A 19944-nucleotide genomic window follows, 5' to 3' on the forward strand; every position below is an offset into this window, starting at 1 on the left:
CACTTTACCCATTAAAATGAAGGTCAATTTGCCTGCTGGTCACTTTGAAATTAAGTTTTCTTTGGGACTTTCTGATCACTTTCAGGCATCCCTGAACTGCCGGAGATGCTGGGGTGTCTCCAGCCTGGGCTGGGAATTCCTGGATTTGGCCATGAGTGCTGTGCTCCACACAGTCATGCCTCCAAAACCCAAGGCCTCTCTCCACCACTTGCTGATGAATCCCAGGAAGGTGTGAAAATGGCAAGAGAGAAGTGGGTGGGGAGAGTCTCTCCCTTTTCTAAATTCTAATGCTTTTAATCCCAAGGTGGTGGTTTAAGGTTTAAACGGACCTTATTTTGCAAAAAACATCTTTTTCTTTCTTCCCTTCCCAATTCACAAGAAGAAACCCAATGGCCCCTTAAGTGACACTGGGCTGCCAAAAGGCCATCTGTGGGCCATCTATGGGGGGCCCGTCGGAGCTCCTCTCTGAGCTGGGCTCTCGTGAGGGCTAAGGGAGCCAGTTCTCTCTGTCCCAGAGCCCAGAATGGAGAAGAGCTTCCGCCACTGTGATGATTAGCTTTGCATGTCAACTTGACTGGGCTAGGGGATGCCGAGATAGCTGGTAAAACATTATTTCTGGGTGTGTCTGTGAAGGTGTTTCCAGGAGAGATCAGCATCTGAATGGGTGGACTGGGCAAAACTCACCCTCCCCAATGTGGGTGGGCCTCATCCAATCCACCAAGGGCCTGAACAGAACAGAAAGGCAGAGGAAGGGCAAATTTGCACGCTCTTCTAGAGCTGAGACATCCATCTCCTCCTCCCTCAGACACCGGAGCTCACGGTTACTGGGTGTTTGGACTTGGATTAAAACAAAACCACCAGCTTTCCCGGGCCTCCAACTTGCAGATGGCAGATCCTGGGACTTCTCAACCTCCATCACTGTGTGGGCCAATCCCACACAATAGAGTATATCTGATTGCCTCTCTTTCTCTGGCGAACGCTGATGGCTACATCAACACTTGGCTGAGGTCTCAACTGCAGTGTTCATCAGTACTGAGCAGTCTCTGAAGCTCCAGGCTGATAAGGGGCTGGGGACACAGAGGAGGTGAGACACCACCCCTGCCATTGGTAGCTCAGAGACAATGGAGGTAAGTCGACAAGCAAACAAACAACAGGCAGAATGCAGAGAGAGCATTCAATGGGCAAACACAGGAATATAATGCAATCAGGGGAGGGGTTATCAAGGAAGGCTTCTTGGAGGATGGGGCACAACTCAAAGCTAGGTCTTACGAGTAAGCAGAGCAAAGAAGGGAATGATAGGTGTTTCAGGCAGAGGAAAGGGTGTAAAGCAGGAATGGAGACAGGAGGTTTGAGAATCCCCGAGCAGCTCCACAGAAGTCAAGCATGGAGCTCTTGGACTTAAGCCTGAAGGCAGTGGGTTGCCATGGAGATGTGGTCAAGTTTGCCTTCTACAAAGATCCCCTTTGCTCTCCAGCCAGGCTGGAACACCACGGACATGTCAGCCTTCACACTGGCTGTTGTCTCTGCCTACAACTCTTCTGCTTGGCTATCCATCCACAAGCCATGCTGTTGCTCACCTCCTTCAAGACCTAACGCACTTGTCACCTCCTCGATGAGGTGTATCCTTACCACCCCGACTAAAATCATAATCTTCCCCTCAGCCCACCCCACCTTTCTTTATTTTTCTCCTTCTCATTGAGCACCATCTCCACCCAGCAGCCAGGGAGTCATCCCGGAAACATATGTCAGGTCTCTGCAGCTCAGGATCTCTAAGGCCTCATCTCAGTTGAAGAAAGTTCCAAACCCCATACTCACTGTGCCTACACGACTGGGCCCTTTCCTGCTACTCCTTCAACATCGAGGGCTCAATCCTGCCCCAGGGCCTTTGCACCTGCTGCTCTCTCTCTGCACCACACTGTGGTTCATTCCCTCACTTTGTTTAATTCCTCGGCAAGGCCCTCCCAGAGGGCCTCCCAGAGGAGCCCTGTCTAAAACAGCACTGCCCCACCGCCATCCCTGTCTATCCCCTGCTCCTGCTTTGGTTTTCTGTGTAACGCCTATCATCACCTGACTTTACACTCTTTGCATACTGTCTGTCTCTCCCAATAGGATATAAACTCTGAGAAGGCAGGATGTGCAACTACTTGGTCCTCACTCTCTCCTCAGTGTTCAGAATAGTGGCTGCTGGATAAATATTTACTAAGCAAACGGATGAATCCATGAATGAATGGCAGGATGAATGAATCAATCAATCACTCTAGCCATCATTGGAGGAGGCCAGAGCAGGCAGGGAATTGAGGGGGGTGGTGCAGATCACTGCGGTGAGCAGTAATGAATGTTTGAGTGAGTGTGAAGGCAGCAGGTGGGGACAGAAGGCACTCCTGATGCCACACCCCTAAGACAGAGAGAAGCCAGTCATGCCACACAGATCCCCATCTCAACCCATGGGATGCTCGCTTGGGCCTTCCGGTTCAGTGCCCTGCAAACTCAGAGCTCCTCATCTGGTCTCATGATGCCTCAGGGGCAGAGTCAGGCAGGGGCAACTGGCCCCATCTCCCCACAAAGTTGAGGCTTACATGCAAATCTTGGTCCTGACCTGTTAACTGCAGACTGCCCCACAGCAAGCTGCTGCTGACAGTCCCTGTGATGCAAGCACAGTGCGTGGTGGTTGGGGGGATTCTTTCAAAAGGGGGAGGGTGATTAGGCTGCTCTCTCACTCACTAATTAGTGACACTGGTTCTGGCTCTGCCACCTCTGAGGCTTCTTTGAGCTCACACCCAGTTCTGCTGCTTGCAGCTGAGTGATGGCGGGTAAATCCTTCCTCTGTAAAACAGGTTAACAGCAATACCTGCCTTATGCAGCAAATATGTTAACACTTACAAAGCACTCAGAATAGGGCCTGGCACAGTGTACGAGGGAGGTGACTGTTACATGCATTGGGAGATTGGGAGGCCTTGCAATCTGCCCCAGCAAGAGAATGAATTGCGAGACGTGTCCTGGCCCATATGACAACTAGGATGGAAAGGAATGGCAGCCGTCTCACACCACCTCCCTCCTCCAAGACCATAATGAGTCTAATGCTCCCTGGAAGTAGTCCAGCCAGGCGCGTTAAGGTGAACAGTGAGGCAGTGATTGCCATGCAATCACTTCCTCAGGCTCAACATTCATGGCCCTGGTATCAGCAGGAGGCACAGAGAGGGGTCAGAGCCTCAGAGGTATCTACAGCAAAGACAAGGGGAGCCTCTGCCACACTCAGGTGGAGCCACTGCCGCCTGCCCCAGGAATTCGACCTGCAGCTGATCCTGGGGGAAGCCAGGGTTGGGCTCAGATGACAGTACGTGGTGGGACCAATGCTGTCGGATTCTGCCCTGCTCTGGCGCATCAGGGACTTTGCACATTCAGCTGCACAGGAAGCTCTTATCAGGCAGCCATGACTTTCCAGGGAAGCTCAGGGAGGGTATGACTTTTTCCTGGAAAGGGTATTAGAGAACTACAAAGGACCTGCTGTGTGCTAGGCCCTGTGCTGGGTGTTTTACTTGTATTATCTCGTTTGATCCTCCCAACGACCCTGTGAGGCAGGTACTAGGATTGTCCCTTGTCACATCAATTACTCCTAAAGTTCAGAGAGGGAAGTGATTTGTCCAAGGTCATCTGACCATTCTACAGAAAGTCAGGTTTCTAACCTGGGTCTGGGTCACCCCAAAGCCCATGCTGCACTATCCCAGCCCCAGAAATGGACAGGACCCTGATGTCATAGGAACCTGAGGCCCCCATGAGCAACCCTCTTGGAAATGAGAGAGAAGGCAGCCATAGCTGGCCCTGGCCTCAGCCTCATTCCCTGCTACTAACTGCATCCTGGGGGCATGGCAGGTGGAGATGGAGGGTTGGGAGGGTGAGGGGTAGATGAGGGATGAATATCCAGCCCTGTTGGGGAGGCCTGAAGTGGAGCAAATGGCAGACGGGTCAGAGCCCAGCCCTCGGAGCCCAGCCCTGCCAGACTCCATCTGCTGAATCCAGACGCTCAGGAGTCCCGAGTCCCCGAGCCATGTTCCTTATGCATCTGAAATAGCTGCAGACAGCCGGCTAAGAACCCGGGGGATGCGTCAGCAGAAACGCCTGCAGAACGGGCTTCCAGAGGAGGCTCAAGGTCAGAGCTCATGCAGGAGCTGGGCCTGTTTGCTTTTGCCACCACCCACACACAATCACAGCCACCTGGGCCCCCTCCCCCCGCATCCACTGAGGCCAGAGCCTCAATGAGGGCCTAGACCTGGTGGCTCCATTAATCCTGCCAGATGCGACCCTTCACCCAGTCTACAGCTGAGGTGACTGAAGATCAGAGAGGGAAGGTCACCTGTGCAAGGTCACACAGTAAGGACGGGGCAGAAAGCTGAACTCTATTAAAGGCCTGACTCCATATCCCCGACAAAAACCTGCTTCCCATAAGAGCCAAGATGACCTGCTGCCGTTGTTCTTCCACCTCCTTCCTCAAACCTGTGGCAGTTCAGGAAATTCCCTTTTTTTCAGAGAAAAGAACCCCTTATTTCCTGAGCTGGCCCAATCAGGGCCCAGATATCACAGAAGTGCGGTCTAGGGGAACTGTAAGGGGATGAAATGAAGAGAGGCAACCTTTGCAGGGTGGACTCAGGGGCCGGTAAGGCTCCCCTGCATGACGTCAAAGCCTGAGGCCGCCTGGGCACCCCGGGGCCACCTCAGCAAAATGCAGCTTCTCCCTCCCAGCCCTTCTCCTCCCCTCAGCCCAATTCCGGGTTTCTAGGCCTCCTTCCCCTCATTACGATGGGAGGGCTCTTACATAAAGGTGCTATTTCCAGTTCGTTATTCATCATGCCTCTGCACTCTGATGTCAAGCCAGCAGGCTCCCCCAACCTCCACCCCAAAATGCACCAGAGACCTGAGGCTGAGTGGTTCTTTCTTCATTCTGTATGTAGGGAAACTGAGGCACTGAGTCACAAAGACCTCTGGATAGTCGCCAGTGGGGGCCTAGATTTTGCCTGAAGGGGCTGCTGACAGGAAGGGAGATAAAGGCAGAGGGAGAAAGAGCTCAGAGGGATAATAACAGAAAAGAGAGAAAACAGAAGATTCAGCAGAAAAGGCAGAGGCGGAGAGCAATGGAGAGAAACTGAGGAAGCAAAGAAAAGAGCAGGGCAAGGCCAGCGGCACGGCTGGAGCTGAGCTGGGAAGAGGAGCTTGTGACCCCAGGAAAGCCTACGGGGTTAGGGAGATGGAGGGATGGGGATGTAAGCCAGGGAGAGCCAGGAAGTCCTGGCATTGCTGGGGGGCAGCGGGGCTCCCCAGAGTGAAGGGGCAGGGGCCAGGGAGTCAGAGATTTGTGGGACAAGACCCTGGAAATGTCAGTTATGCAGGTGGTGACGGGGATCATTGGACCAGCAATCTCTCCAAGCACAGGGTAAGGGTGTAAGTCTGGGGGCTGAAGGGAAAGGTCAGAGGTGCGGAATGGGAGAGAAATGATCCTGAAAGCAGCTAACTGGGCCCCACACTGGCTGGTGTGGCTGAGATCACGGGAACAACCTCAACACTGGGCCAGCCCTGTGCTTTTCTACCAGCCTGTCTGTTCTGGCTATCATATTTGACCACCGAATCACAACAGTGGGAAGCTCTTTGGGAAGCTTCTGCATGAAGCCCTCCTGAGATGGGGCAGGAGTCACTGCCTCCTTGCAACGAGGCCTGTGCCCTGCTGAACAGACCAGGCTTCCTCCTGCTAAACTGAAACCTGCTCCACACCTCCTTCCCTGTGGTCTTAGGAAAAGGACGTCAGTGGAAAGAGAAAGTGACCCAGAATCTCTAGAAGGTTAAGGCAAGCAGAGCCCTCAGGATAAGGCTGGAAACCAGGGCTCCCGGGAGGGAGTGCAGGCACCTGAGAACTTGGCTTGGGGAACCATTACATCTTCATTTCCATTAACCTCTAACTGAAAAGCCCTATTTCCTTTCATTGCTAACAGAGGAAGCAAAGCCTCAGAGGAACTGGTCATGGTCACCCACAGAGAACACCGTTCTTTCACGTCACATTCCAGCTGCTGCAGATGTCGCAAATTCCCATTTACGCACCTCTTGGCTTCATAGTTACAGCAGTTACTGACCCACTGCTTGACCCTGTTATTGCTGTCCTAAACTAGCACGTTTTACGATGTGTTTCATATTCTGAAAATTATATCAGGTATTTGCTCATATAATTTGTCATCCTATGTACTGTATTTTATTTTAAACATTTAAAGCTTTATTCTAAGAAGGGATCCCAGGACTTCACCAGCCTGCCAGAGGGGTCTATGGCACAGAGATGAGGAAGACCCCAGTCCTAAGTCAGTGTTTTGTCCAAGTCCCCCTTTGATAGCTTGGAAAGTCCTCACTCAGAGGACAGCAGGGGCCAGCCCATGTTCAAACAGGCTCTGACCTCCACGGGCTTGGCTCTGTTCAGTGGAAAGAGCTTTCAGCAACTCCAAGTTGCCACAGGGGAAGGCAAGTGTTCCATAAACCGCTATAGAGACAGCAAAGCACTGGCTGGGAGGAATGGTCCTATTCAGGATCCAGGTAAAGCTGTGGCTGGCCCCAGAGGCTTTAACGCCTCTGGGCAAACTGATGATTCTGGAAGGTGCAGGGGGCACATGCTGAGGCCTCCCTGGGATGGAGTGGGCTCTTCTACTCAAGGAGAAGACACCCACTATCCTCGCTGTGCCCTCTCTGGGCACTCAGCAGCTTCCTGGGGTGGGGGATAGGAGGTCATCTGGACAGGAGCAACAGCTTCTCCTGGTCACCGGAATCCACCCTGCACCTCTGGGCTCTCTCCACACAGAGGAGGCAGCTTTAAAAATGCAAACAGATGGCTGGGTGTGGTGGCTCATGCCTGTAATCCTAGCACTTTGAGAGGCCAAGACGGGAGGATCCCTTGAGGTCAGAGGTTCGAGACCAGCTTGGGCAACATAGTGAAACCCTCATCTCTACAAAAAAATGTAAAAATAAGCTTGTGCATGGGAACATGTGCACCTGGAGCCTCAGCTACTCAGGAGGTTGAGATGGGAGGACCACTTAAGCCCAGGAGTTCAAGGCTGTAGTGAGCTACCCCAACAGAGACCCTATCTCTTTAAACAACAACAACAAAAAAGCAAACAGGATCACATCACATCCTTACTAAAGATTCTCCACAGTGTCCCATGGTTTTAGGGTTAAACACAAACGCCTCCTGCTCCTGACCCTTGCCCCTCTACCCCTCACTCCTGACACTCCAGCCCTACTGGTCTCCTACCATTCTTCTGAGTGGCCACGTGCCTGCCTGCTCAGGGCCCTCAGACATGCCCGGCCAGCTCCTCAGCTGTCTCATCTCATCTATTGCCTGGCTGTAGCCAGCAACTTCAGATCTTAGCTTCAACCTCTCTCCCCCAGTACCCCAGACTGGTCGGGGCCCATGTATGTTCTCACACCACCCTTCAGCCCACTTTATCAGAGCGTGAGTCATGGAGATGACTTGAGTTGAGGCGGCCTCCTCCACTGGACCTGCTCAGCTTCAGGAGGGCAGGCTCAGCACCTGGCAGGCAGGAGATGCTCCACAAAGGCTGCTGCATAGATGAAGGAGTGGCTGAATGCATGAGTGAAGGGATAAATGGAGTTCCTCTCTCATTCCGCTCATGGATGGAGGAGGATTCTCTAAACCATCCAGGTTGGACCTAGGTCAGGATGCACGAGGAGAAATAGGCCCTTTGAGAATTTTCTACTTGTTTCTGAAAAAAAGCTGGCTTGACAGTGAGGGAGTCCCTGTAGCTGCAGGGGCCTGAGACAGGCCTGAGCTTCTCCCAGCTCACTGTGCTGCAGACAAGGAGGGAGGCACAGAGGCCACAGAAGGAGGCCAATGCAGTGAAGTGCTGACAGCAAAACCCACTGCCCCCTGTTCGCCTTCTTTTTGGGGGACAAGAGAAGGGAAGAAGGACAGTAAAGCCTTCAGGGGCAGGGATCCTGTCCCCAGCATCCTTGGGCAGGTGCTGGGAGCCTCCTTCCAGGCATATAACAGGGCTGGAGCAAAAACTCAAATCCAGGTGGAAAAAGCCTGAGGTCAAGTCCAGGGCAAATCCCAGCTGCTGCCTCCTGACCTCGAGGGCATTTGCTCCATGAGTACAAGGCTGGCCTTTACCTCTCCAATCCCCTTTTCTCTATAATGCTGTGCAGTGCCTGAAATGGTTTGGCTCTATATCCTCACCCAAATCTCATGTTGAATTGTAATCCTCCCCCAGTATTGGGGAAGGAACCTGGTGGGAGGTGATTGGATCATGGGGGCGGATTTCCCTTTTGCTGTTCTCGTGATGGCAAGTGAGATCTCATGTGATCTGGTTGCTTAAGTGTGTAGGACTTCCCCCTTCTCTTCCTCCTCCTCCAGCCATGTTAGATGTGCCTGCTTCCCCTTCACTTTCCACCATGATTATAAGTTTCCCGAGGCCTCCTCAGCCATGCTTCCTGTACAGCCTATAGAACTGAGTCAATTAAACCCCTTTTCTTCATAAATTTCCCAGTCTCAGGTAGTTTCTTACAGCACTGTGAGAACAGACTAATACAGGGCCCTTTTCCAACATTTGGAGTAGAAATAGAATGGGCTGTCCACACTCCACACCCGCATATCCACTCCTGATCTCACTGAATCTTCCCAACAACCCACAGACAGCTGGCCTTATCAGCCCACTGTACAGATGCAGAAGCGGAGGCCCAGAAGACACAGGTCACCTGCCCAAGGTGACAAAGCAACTAGTCTGGAGAGCAGAACCCAGCTGGTGGGATCCCAAAATCTGTGCAATTAAGCCCCTCTGTCACAGGCATGCTGTGACTAGATGAAGAATTCAAGAAATAACAGGCAGGCCTTTCTTCTTTCACTCTGCTCTCCCGGCCAACATCTTTATGGGGGGAAATGATATTGTGTGAAGGCAGCAAAAAATGCTCAGGGCTGGCTTTCTATTAGACAAATGGAAAATCAACACCGTTTGTGAACGGGGAAAGCTGGATCTGATTTCCTTTGATTGACTGTGTCTGCTTTGAGGGGAAATGGCTGCAGAATGAGCCACATTTAACCTGGGTTCAATAATCACACAGCATGATCCGAGGAATTCAGGCTAAATGGAAACTGGCTCCATTTGGGGCCAGTGTCTGGGGCATATCGGTCATCGATAGCCAGCCAGCTGATGTCACTTTGCCCATGTGAACACTAGAACAAACAACATTTTCCTATAATGTGGGAGGAGAATGTTTAGAAGGCCGCATGATGGAAGATAATCCTGCAGGTGGCCGGGGAGTGTGTGGGTTCCTTCCAGTTTCTGCTGCACACTTACTGGGCCTCCATTTTGCACCAGCTCTCCCTGTTTACCGGGCAAGGGAAACCCATGAAGAGGTTAAAGCAACGTGACAAGTGATTTAGCGGAGATATGAGAAGTGTGTGAGCTCCATGCAGGAAGGGATTTTGGCCATGTTATGTTTGGATTGTTGTCCACATTTGGGGGTTATTACTCAGCATTACTGCAGCAAAAGCTTACTAATTTGTGGTGTTGTAGACCACAGAGTGGCACTTAGTGGTGAATAAAGATGATTATTTCCAGCTCTTTCTCTCTCTTGAGGAATGCTGCAGTCCTTGTTCAAATACACACAGAAGAGGTGGGAACACAGAGCTGCCATTCCCTGCTGTGCCTCTCCCAAATATTTTCCAGCACCTCCTGATGCGGAGAAGCCTCTCAGAATTGGAGGAGCCATGGGGGTCTGCCGTGGTTATACAGATGGGGAGACTGAAGCCAAGAGTGAGTGAGGGGCTTTCTTGAGAGCACACTGCCTGGGAGAGACAGAATGGAGTACAGGTGTGGGGGTCTAGACTCCTAGGATGGATCCCAGTGCCCTGTGCACTCTGCAGGAGGGCTTCCAGGTGGAGGAGGTTTCTGTCCTGTGGCCACATATGTAGCCAACATGGGTGTGCATGGCTAAGGGACTCCCACAGTCCCCACAGGCAGGAAGGGTGGTACCTCCATCGGGTCTATAAACCACAGCAGCCACTCCTGAGGAGGAAAGGTGAACAAAAGGCAGGGCCTCCAATCTGAGGCCTGCTGCGTGTGGGGGTGGGGAGAAGAGGGGTTCCCAGGAGACAACAGGGCAGGGGCTGACCCGGCCACAGGAGGAGTTGGTGCCTCCAGAACCCGTCACCACATCTTTAGCACCTCAGGCTACATGACCTTCCCAGGCCCTTCTTGGCCCACAGACCTCTGGGTGTGGCTGGTTCCTGGGAATGAACCAGTTCACCTTGGTACAAAACCCGCTCTTATCTATTCTCAATAATCAGGGGGATCCTGTTAAATCGAAGTCAGACCACATCAGTTTCCTGCTCTTACCTGCCAAGGGCTCCCATCTCACTCAGAGTCAAAGTCAAAGCCCTCAGCACATCTGCCCCTGTACTCTGTACTCCCTCTGCTCTGGCCTTATTGGCCACCTGGAATTCTCTGACACTCCAGGCATACTCTTACCTCAGGGCCTTTGCACATGCAGCTGCTTCTGTTGGAAATGCTCTTCTCCCAGATGTGGGCATGGCTCTCTCCCTCACTACCTGCAGGTCTTGACTCAAGGCTCACTTCTTAACCACCCCACCCCTCTCCAGTCCCCCTTACCTGCTTTATTTTTCTCTCTAGCACTTGTCATCATTTAGCTTACTGTGTATTTTAGTTATCTATATCCTTTGTATTGCCTGGCATTCCTGCTCTCTGCTAAACTCCATCGTGGAAAGGATTTCTTTGGTGTTCACCACTGTAACCCCAGCACCTCCAACTGTACATAGCACACAGCAAGTGCTCAATATTTGTTAACAGAAAGGAAGGACAAGGAGGAGGAAGGGAGGAGAGAGGCAGACAGATGATGAGATGATGCTTAACAGGGAGCTGGTGAGATCCTTCAGGGAAGAATCACAGCCAGATGGCAGGGATAACAACAGAGCTCAGAGTCGAGCAGGCCTGGGTTCAAATTCTAGCTCCATCACTCACTAGCTGTGCAATCTTGGGCAAGTTGCTTCTCCTCTCTGAGCTTTGGTTTTCTTTGTAAAATGGGGATCACAGCAGTACTCACAACTCCTAGCTCCTGGGATAGTCAAAGAAGATATGAATGGAAAGCCCTACCACAGTACCATAAAGAACACCCAACAAATCTCAGCTACTATTGTTATTAATAAAGGCCCAAACTATGGGCTCGGGTCTGTGCTGAGCACTAGGGATAGGGAATCAACAGTAACTGCACATGTGGTTGCTGCCCTTAAGCAGTCAGCAGTCACAGTGGGTAACTTGGAAACCTGTACAGGTTTTTATTTGTTTGTTTGTTTGTTTTTCTGAGACGGAGTCTTGCTCAGTTGCCCAGGCTGGAGTGTAGTGGCGCGATCTCGGCTCACTGCAAGGTCCGCCTCCCAGGTTCACGCCATTCTCCTGCCTCAGCCTCCCGAGTAGCTGGGGCTACAGGCACCCGCCACCATGCCTGGCTAATTTTTTTTTGTATTTTTAGTAGAGACGGGGTTTCACCATGTTAGCCAGGATGGTCTCGATCTCCTGACCTCGTGATCCACCCACCTCAGCCTCCCAAAGGGCTGGGGTTATAGGCATGAGCCACCGCACCCGGCCCTGTACAGGCTTTTATAATAGGACATAATGAGGCAAGAGCTGTGACCAAAGGAACCCCGGGGGCAAGAGGAGTCTTGGCCTGAAAGTCACTCCCCTTGGGAGGATCAGGGAAGTCTTCTTGGAAGAGGCAGCTTCTGAGCTGAGGGCTGAAGCACACATAGGAGACAGTCAGGTCATATGAAGTGGGGAGAAGAACATTCCAGACAGAAAGAATGTGGCATATGCAAAGGCCAAGGAGTCTCTCAACATCACGGCACAGAAATTACCATCCTCATTTTACAGATCCTAAAACTGAGCTCAGAGAGGTGAAACCACTTCCTGAGGTCTTACAGCAAGAAAGTGGCAGTGCTGGGATTTGAATGGAGGAGATTCTCACTCCAGAGCCCAGGAAACCTGATGAATTGGTGACCTGGAAATACAGTCAGCACCAATAAGAACCCCTGGTCCCCACCAGGACTGGGTGCAGACATACGGGGGTGGCAGAAAAGGCCATAGCCCCCTACCCCGGCCCCTGGCTAAGGGACTCCCACAGTCCCCACTGGCAGGAAGGACGGTACCTCCATCAGGTCTATAAGCCACAGCAGCCGCTCCTGGGGAGGAAGGATGAGCAAAAGGCAAAAAGAAAAGATACATCAAATAAATATTAGGGAATGGGTGGGTGCAGCAACAACAACAACCCCTTCCCCAAACACACACGTGTACACACACATGCAAAATCCACACATTCTCCAAACCCCTTTTCTATTTACCTTGAATGCTTTGGGGAGGAATACAGGAGAGAGGGGAGGGAAAGACCCCACCGCCATGACCAGCACCTCTTCATTCTGCCTGCCTCCTTGAAGGAAACAGGGGAGACCCCACTGTTCTGAAGAAATGACATTTGTCCCTGCTAAAGGGCCTTCAGGAGACAGTCATTTACTTTGGGGCGGGGCTGGGATCCCTATTCCCAGATAGAAAGACAAGCTCAGAGAAGGGAAGTGAATTGTGTGGGGTCACACCTGCTAATGAAAGGCGGAGCTTCAAGGAGGGCCCTGTTTGGAAGCCTCTGTTGGAGAGGGCCTGGACTTTAGGGAGGCCCAAGCCCTGTGATGTCAGAGAAGCTGAATCTGTGGAAGGCAGCTCTGGGCTGTGCATGTGGAGGGTACCTGGGTGGGATGAAGGTCAGAGGGGCAGTGGCAGCCCCTCTGCCTCGCACCTTCCAGAGCCTCCACGGGTCCCCAAGGCCCTGGGTACCATCTCCAGGTAGTTTTCCCCGGCCAGGTGGGGCTGGGTCCGAAAGAACCGAGGCTTCACCTGCCCTCGGGGTGTGGCCAGCATTTCTGGGATGCTGGTACTAGCAGGTTACTCACCCTGGACCCATGGGCATCCTCTCATTTAATCCTCCCCACAAGCTGGGGGTAGTAGTATCACTGCCCCTCTGCAAAAGAGGAAACCAAGGCACCGCGAGCTCAAGTGCCCTTTCCACGCTGCCTTTCCTGCTTGCACAGTTTTCTCTTCGCATCACCTCCAGGAGCTCATCCTGGTCTAGGTGAGTCCTGATCCTGACATGCATGTGCCACGTGGTAGGCCATGGACTTTCACAGTCACAAATTCTGAGTCGTTCCCACCTCAGAAACTTGGGGAAAACCTTCAGGACCACCCTTTTCATCTGTCCCCAAAAACTCTCTGTATAAAACCATCCTATGGCCTTTCTGCGGTCTGCCTTCCCCAGGGTGCCCCAACTTGCAGTGAGAGCCCCTCTGGCAGAGCAGGGCCAACTTCCACAGCTGGGATCTGGACTGGCCCCAGATGGTGCTTCTCAGGTAGGGGAGAGCCCCCAGAGCTGGGACAAGGTCGCTGTGGGCCAGTGCCGAGCTGGGGGCTCCTGACCCCTGCCTAGAGCCCTTGCCAGGCAAGATAGTCACCCGACTCCTGGCACTCCAGCCTGATTTGCCCTCAGGGCTTCAGGCTGCTGTAGTCAGAACCAGCAAGGACCCCAGGCCATTTTATCCATGCAGAAACTGAAGACCAGAGAGGCTGGGGCTCAAACCTAGACCTCTTACCTCCCAGACCGAAACACATCCCACCCCACTCACTGGATATTTCATCTCTGATTCTAAATGGACCATTGCGGAAGCACAGTCTGCAGTTTCTCAGGTTTCAGAGCAATGGCTCATGGCTGCTGAGGCCTGAACATTATCAAGGCCAATCTCAGTGGAGCCCATCTTAGACAGAAACAGTCATCAGGCCAAGGACCTGCACCCTTAAACCAGATCCTCACCCAAATGCCATATCAAAGTATGTGCTCAGAGCCTGGGGTGAAGGACAGCCTCTTCCCTGCCCCAGAAGAGATCTGCTTGTCCCAGAACATGAAACTGCCTCTGCTGCAGCCATGTCCAGCCCTAGAGGAATGCAGGGCAACTTGTGGGGATATCCCAGGAAAGAAATGAGCACCCTTGGAAATGATGGTAACTCAGGATGGGAAGGATAGAGGTAAAAGAGTATAAAGGAATCACCTTCAGAAACCTAGAACCCCAGGGCTAAAGAAAAGTCACACTAGGAGTTCGAGTTTGCAAAAGAGAGGGGTGCATGCTCCTGGGCCATTTCCTGGTGGCTGCAAGCTCATCCTCACTCATTAACCACCGGTGTCTGCAACCATGGCCATCACTGCACACCTCTGAGCTTCTACTCTCCCATTTAACAAGACAGCTAACACTGTATCTGCCTCCAGTCTGAGATTCCTCCAGAAAGAGCTCTCAGTTCAGCATCTGGGAGCAACTGCCTGCTTAAGAAACATTACTCTCCCCACTCCCTTTCCATAGAAGAGTGGTGATGAATGACCTCAAGGTGAGGAAACAAGGGCACAGAGGAGAGTATGGGGTCAAGCCAGCTCTCCTGACCTCCAGCCCCGACTCTTCCACTGCATGGACCTTAATAACCAGTTGTTTCCCAAGACAGGTAACAAGGCATATCCTCCTGCCCCTTCCTTGCAAAGGCTTCCTGGGATTCATTTGCCTCCAGGCATCCAGGGGGCAGAACCATACCGAGATGGCCAGATGCTTTGCTAGGGGGCTGGTGAGTCTACAAGGAAGTCACACTGGGGCCAGGCACAGTGGCTCACACCTGTAATCCCAGCACTTTCGGAGGCCGAGGTGGGCGGATCTCCTGTTGTCAGCAGTTCGAGACCAGCCTGGCCAACATGGCAAAACCCCATCTCTACCAAAAAATACAAAAATTAGCTGGTCGTGGTGGTAGGCACCTGTAATCCCAGCTATTCAAGAGGCTGAAGCAGGAGAATTGCTTGACCTGGGGAGGTGGAGGTTGCAGTGAGCCAAGATTGCGCCCCTGCACTCCAGCCTATGTGACAGAGCAAGACGCCATCTCAGAAAAAAAAAAAAAGTGAAGCTGGGCTTGGGCTCCAGAGACAAAAGGGTGGCCTCTTGAGGAAAAGAAAAATCACAGTCCAAGTTACCACGCCCACTACCATCTACTGAGTGCCCAGTGGGAGTGGGCACCATGCCAGAGGCATTCCCAAGGATTCTAATGATCTTTTTCTATTTGCCTAATTACCTACTTTTTTTTTTCACCTTTCTTCCCCAGCTTCCCAGACTGCAAGCCCCAGGAGACAGGGCCACATCTCTCCTGTCCACCTGTTGTCCCCGAGAGCCCATGCCTGGCATGCAGTAGACATTCAACAACTATTAGGTTTTTACAGATGAAGAAACTGAGGCTCAGAGAGGCAAGGCACACAGCTGGTAAGTGGTGGTGCTGGGATTCGAACTCAAGCTGGTCTCACTCCAAAGCCAGCATCTTAACTCTGCCCTGGCTACTAAGCCAGGATCAAGGCAGGGGAAGCTCACCCTGGCCGAGCTGACGGTGGTGGAGGTGCCATGGCTGCCTGTGGATGAACCCGTGTCACTGTAGGAGACCATGGAGTAGGTGTCCCCAGCCCCGGGGCCTGGGGGCTGCCGCGCCTTCATGGACTCAATCTCACGCCTCAGCACCAGGTGGTCGAAGCGTTCTAGGTCTTGCGGGGAAATGGTGCCTCTCACCTCAGAGAGGAGTGAGAACTGGAGGCAGGGACAAAAGGGGCACTCAGCAGGCAGCGCTACCAGAAGGTGGAACAGGGGTCCTGCTTACCCCCAAAGGACTGGCATGCAAACTTGACCCTGCCTCCCCTCCTTAACTGTCTGGCTCCCCAGTGCTCTCAAGAGAAAGGCCAAACACTGTCACCTGGACACCGGGCCTAACATCATCTGACTCCTACTTCCCTGTCACCTTCTCGGCAAGCACACGTGGCTGTGACTCCCTGGACACACTATAATATTTCAAGCTACGAAGCCTCTGGCTGTCCGTCCCTTCCACCCAGAATACCCTTTCCAATACTCATCTCCAAATCCTATTTCCTCTGTTAAGTCTTCCGAAACATAACCCCTCCCAGTGGATTTCACCACCTCTTCCTTTGTACAGTTTCTGGACCTCAAACAGCTTGGAGCAGCGTTCTCAAAGCTGGTGGCACAGCACAGTCACCTGGAGGGCTTGTGAAGATGACTGACGGCTGGCTCCCATCCCAAGATATGAGGTGTTAACCAGCCTAGGATGGGGCCCGAGCATTGCTTTTAAGAGCAATCCAGGTGACTCTATGCACTCAGCGTTGGAAGCCACTGAGACAGGGCCCCAATCACAGGGCACTTTAAATGTCTGTTTCCCCCAGGAGTCTGTGAGCTTCCCAGGGGTGGGAGGCTGCCTCCGTCCCAGGTCTCTGCCCAGGGTTCAGTTCAGGCCTGACCCCTTGTAGGTTCTCAGCAAAGGAGCGGGGGCAGGGCAGGATGCAGAGCCCTAGAAACGCTGAAGCCAGTTGGGAGGCATGGTGCGGGTCACCTTGGCATGGGTGTTGAGCAGCTCGAACAGGGCCATGACGAGGGCCTCCACGGAGACGCTGCCGCCACGGTACTCATCCAGGTAGTAGGCCATGGTGGCGCGCTCCTGCTCGTTCAGCAGGTGCCGAGCCTGCTCCTCCAGCAGCACGCGTGTCTGGTTCCCCAGGCTGCTCAGGGTCACCTGGGAGCCGGCTGGGCCCTTGTAAAATCCTGGCTGCAAGACAGAAAGACAGAAGCCCAGGAATTCTGAGCTGCTGTAGAGCTGAGCGGCCATGCCACTCCCCTCTGCCCTTCCATCCCATCTAAGTGTGGTGTCTCATTTGTTACTCTCGCTCATAACCTCCAGTACCTTGCCTTGATAGTACTATCTTTCTTAATTAGAATTTGTTTTGTCTTTACACCTCCTTCGCTGAGTATAACCTGCATGAGGGCAGGGACCTGGTCTGCTCTGTTCACTGCCATCAACCCTGGTGCCGGGGTGGTGCCCAGAACCTAGCAGTCAGTCATAGATAAGTGGGATGGGGGGTGGGCAGATAAGGGGCTGCCCAGTCAGAATGAGGAAGTGTAAGCCACTCGGCACCCTCTGGCTGGCCAGACCTCCTCACTCAGGGAGCTGTGAGGAAGCAGAGGATACCCCTTAGAGGATGCCCTACCTTATTTATTCCTTCTGTTGTGAGATCGCCAAGAAACCTGTGGGGAAAGACACATGTCTCCAGTTGTGCATCTGAGCAGACCAAATGGGCGTGGGCAAGAGACAGGGTGACTCGGGGCAGGAAGAGCAAAGCTTCGAGAGAACCATACATCGTGGCTGCCACTGGCTGCCAGTTCAGTCTGGGGGCTACTCAGGGGTAAATGAAACTCCGGACAGACTGGCAGCTTCCAGTCTCCCAAACAGAGTGGACGGCACCTCCAACACCACCCAAGGTGGTCTCTTGAGTCGTTGCCAACCCCGCAGGACCAGGCAGGTAACACAAGGAGTGGAGGGAAGAAAGAGTGATTGACTGGCAACCTCAGGGTCAGGCCAACCCTCAGGAGCTTAGGGGCCAGTGAACTGGAGATCCCAGATGCAACTTGCAGGTGCGGCTCAGCTCCAGCCCATGTGGGCTCAGGTTGCCAGACTTCCTGATTTTTAAGAAGCATCCAGAAATCCAGTTTTTTAAATAGAAAACCTGGTGTCTTTATAGATGTTGGCAGGTAACTTTAAAAATGTTTAATACTAATCAGGTGAAAGGAAGGGAAGGGGGAGACACACACACACAGAGACACACACACACAGAGACACACATACATACACACACACACACACAGAGACAGAGAGAGAGAGAGAGAGAGAGAGAGAGAAAGAGAGAGAGAGAGAGAGAGAGAGAGAGAGAGAGAGAGAGAGAGAGAGAGAGAGAGAGAGAGAGAGAGAGAGAGGATCTGTGGTGTATTTGGCCAGGGGACCACCGGGCTAAGATTTCTGATGAAGATCAAAAGATGGCACATTACATTGTTGGCAACTATGCAGATACCTGGCAACTGGATCTTAGTTTATGACTTTAAGACCCTCTCACCCAGATTTCTTCATGGGATCCAGCCTGGTGGCCTTTGGCCAAATACACCCCAAAGCATCTTTCTCTTTCCCTCTCCCTCCCTCTCTTTCACTTGCACAGATATGGGATGAGGGCAGGGTTATGGTCCCCACTTTTTAGATAAAGCAATTAAGGTCTGAAGAATGAGTTAAGTAATATGCCTGGGGACAAATAAAGAATGAGACAATTGGATGTGTATTTCAGCTTTCCGTGAGGAAACTGAGGCCAAGAGAGGAGAGCGATGTGCCCAGGTCATGTCCTGCCAATGGAGGGCCCTAGTGTGGGGACTGCGGGCTGAGAGGAGAGCCAGGGCGGTGGAAGGATGGGAAGTGGCTATCACTGGCTTTCAGAAATGGCCCTGGGGTCTGGAGATCGGAGCGAGCAGAGTGGCCAGACCCTGCCGAGTTTGCCATGGTCTCCCCGATCCGGGAACTGGCGATCCACTTGGTCTCGTCCACAGTGGTGCGGGCGTGGGGCAGCCTCCCGACGTCCTTCACTGTCAGGATGAGGTGCCGAGATGACTTAAGCAGCCTGACCGCCTCGTCGTGTAGGATGTTGAGAAAGCTCCGCCCATTCACTTCCAGAATCTGGTCCCCAACCTGCCAAGACCACCACACAACACAGTCACCTGGGCTGCTTGCAGGATTCACGCTAGGGACTTCACAGCCCAGATCCCAGTTCTCCTCTGGGCCAGCCTGCCAAGGAGGTCATCCAGCATCAGAGAGGATGTGTGGATGCCCGAGGCTCACACAGCAAGTCAACAGCAGTGCTGGCCTTCTGGATCCTGACTCAGAGTCCATGCTCTTGTCATTAAAAGGGGGCACATCCCCATGACTCAGCAATGGCTTTGAGGGGTGGGTGGGTCTACGATGACATTCCCAAGGGTCCCCTTATAGAAACAACAGTCATCTCAGGGCCAAGGTGGGGGTGAAGCTGGGGTAGGATGAGGCAAGCCATGAAGGCGGACATCCGTAATTTTCCTCCTACATTTTTACATTGTTGAGGTTTTTACCTCAACCACACATTCTTATATTACCTTAAAATGTAAACAACACTTTAATCTACTAAAGGAAACAGCAATAAATGAGAAAACTAGCTTTCTGTTAAAGCAGTACATATGGCTTAGATTCTTACAAGGAGGCAGCTTTATTTTGTAATTAAAAAAAATATTTCTGGCAGGTACAGTGGCTCATGCCTGTAATCCCAGAGCTTTGGAAGAATGAGGTGGGAGGACTGCTTAAGCCCAGTAGTTGCAGACCAGTCTGGGCAATAGTGAGACTATTATTATTATTAAAAATAATAATAATAGCGAGGCACAGTGGTGTGTGCCTGTAGTCCTTAGCTACTCAGGAGTCTGAGGCAGGAGGATCGCTTGAGTCCAGGAGTTTGAGGCTGCTGTGAACTCTGATTGCACCGCCATACTCCAGCCTGGACAACTGAGCAAGATCCTCTCTCTTAAAAAAATTACTTTTAATGAAGGAATTTAAAAATAGAGGCAAAAATAAAACTAACCTTCCAATAAAAACAAATATGTGACAAAAATAGAAGGGGCTGAAAGGGAAGATGCTGCAGGGTATGACGGGACCGCACCTTTAAACTCGGGGTTCCTTTCACAAATGGGTCAGCCGAGGTCCCAGGATGGGAAAGGGCTGCCCAGGGTCACGTGCTACGGAGGCCTTGAAGGGCAGCCTCATAATGCTGGTTATTCTTGGCTGTTTTTCCCTCTCCTCAGTTTCCTGGCCTGCTGAGAGCACATAATCAACTCCCCTAGGTTTACCCAGCATTTTTCAAAGATTTGGAAAAGGTAAGACAAATGCGAGCTTGGGAGAAAAGAAGATGGGGTGACAAAGCTGAAAATCAAAACCCTGC

At 52.3% G+C, this 19944-nt stretch overlaps 1 protein-coding gene across 3 annotated transcripts in view; it reads right to left on the bottom strand.

The window, feature by feature from the left end:
- Positions 1-19944, bottom strand: part of WHRN (whirlin) — a 103723-nt gene that overhangs the window by 6522 nt on the left and 77257 nt on the right. For 2 of the 3 annotated variants that reach the window (XM_010370494.2, XM_010370493.2), the window contains exons 4-7: positions 18472-18674; positions 17158-17194; positions 16506-16718; positions 15485-15694 (exon numbers count right to left, since the gene is read on the bottom strand). In XM_010370494.2, the coding sequence (XP_010368796.2) occupies positions 15485-15694; positions 16506-16718; positions 17158-17194; positions 18472-18674 (663 nt within the window). The remainder of the gene's footprint in view (positions 1-15484; positions 15695-16505; positions 16719-17157; positions 17195-18471; positions 18675-19944) is intronic. The other variant, XM_030920260.1, reaches the window with a different exon arrangement.

This window comes from Rhinopithecus roxellana, chromosome 16 (genome assembly GCF_007565055.1).
Source record: "Rhinopithecus roxellana isolate Shanxi Qingling chromosome 16, ASM756505v1, whole genome shotgun sequence".
Taxonomy (NCBI): domain Eukaryota; kingdom Metazoa; phylum Chordata; class Mammalia; order Primates; family Cercopithecidae; genus Rhinopithecus; species Rhinopithecus roxellana.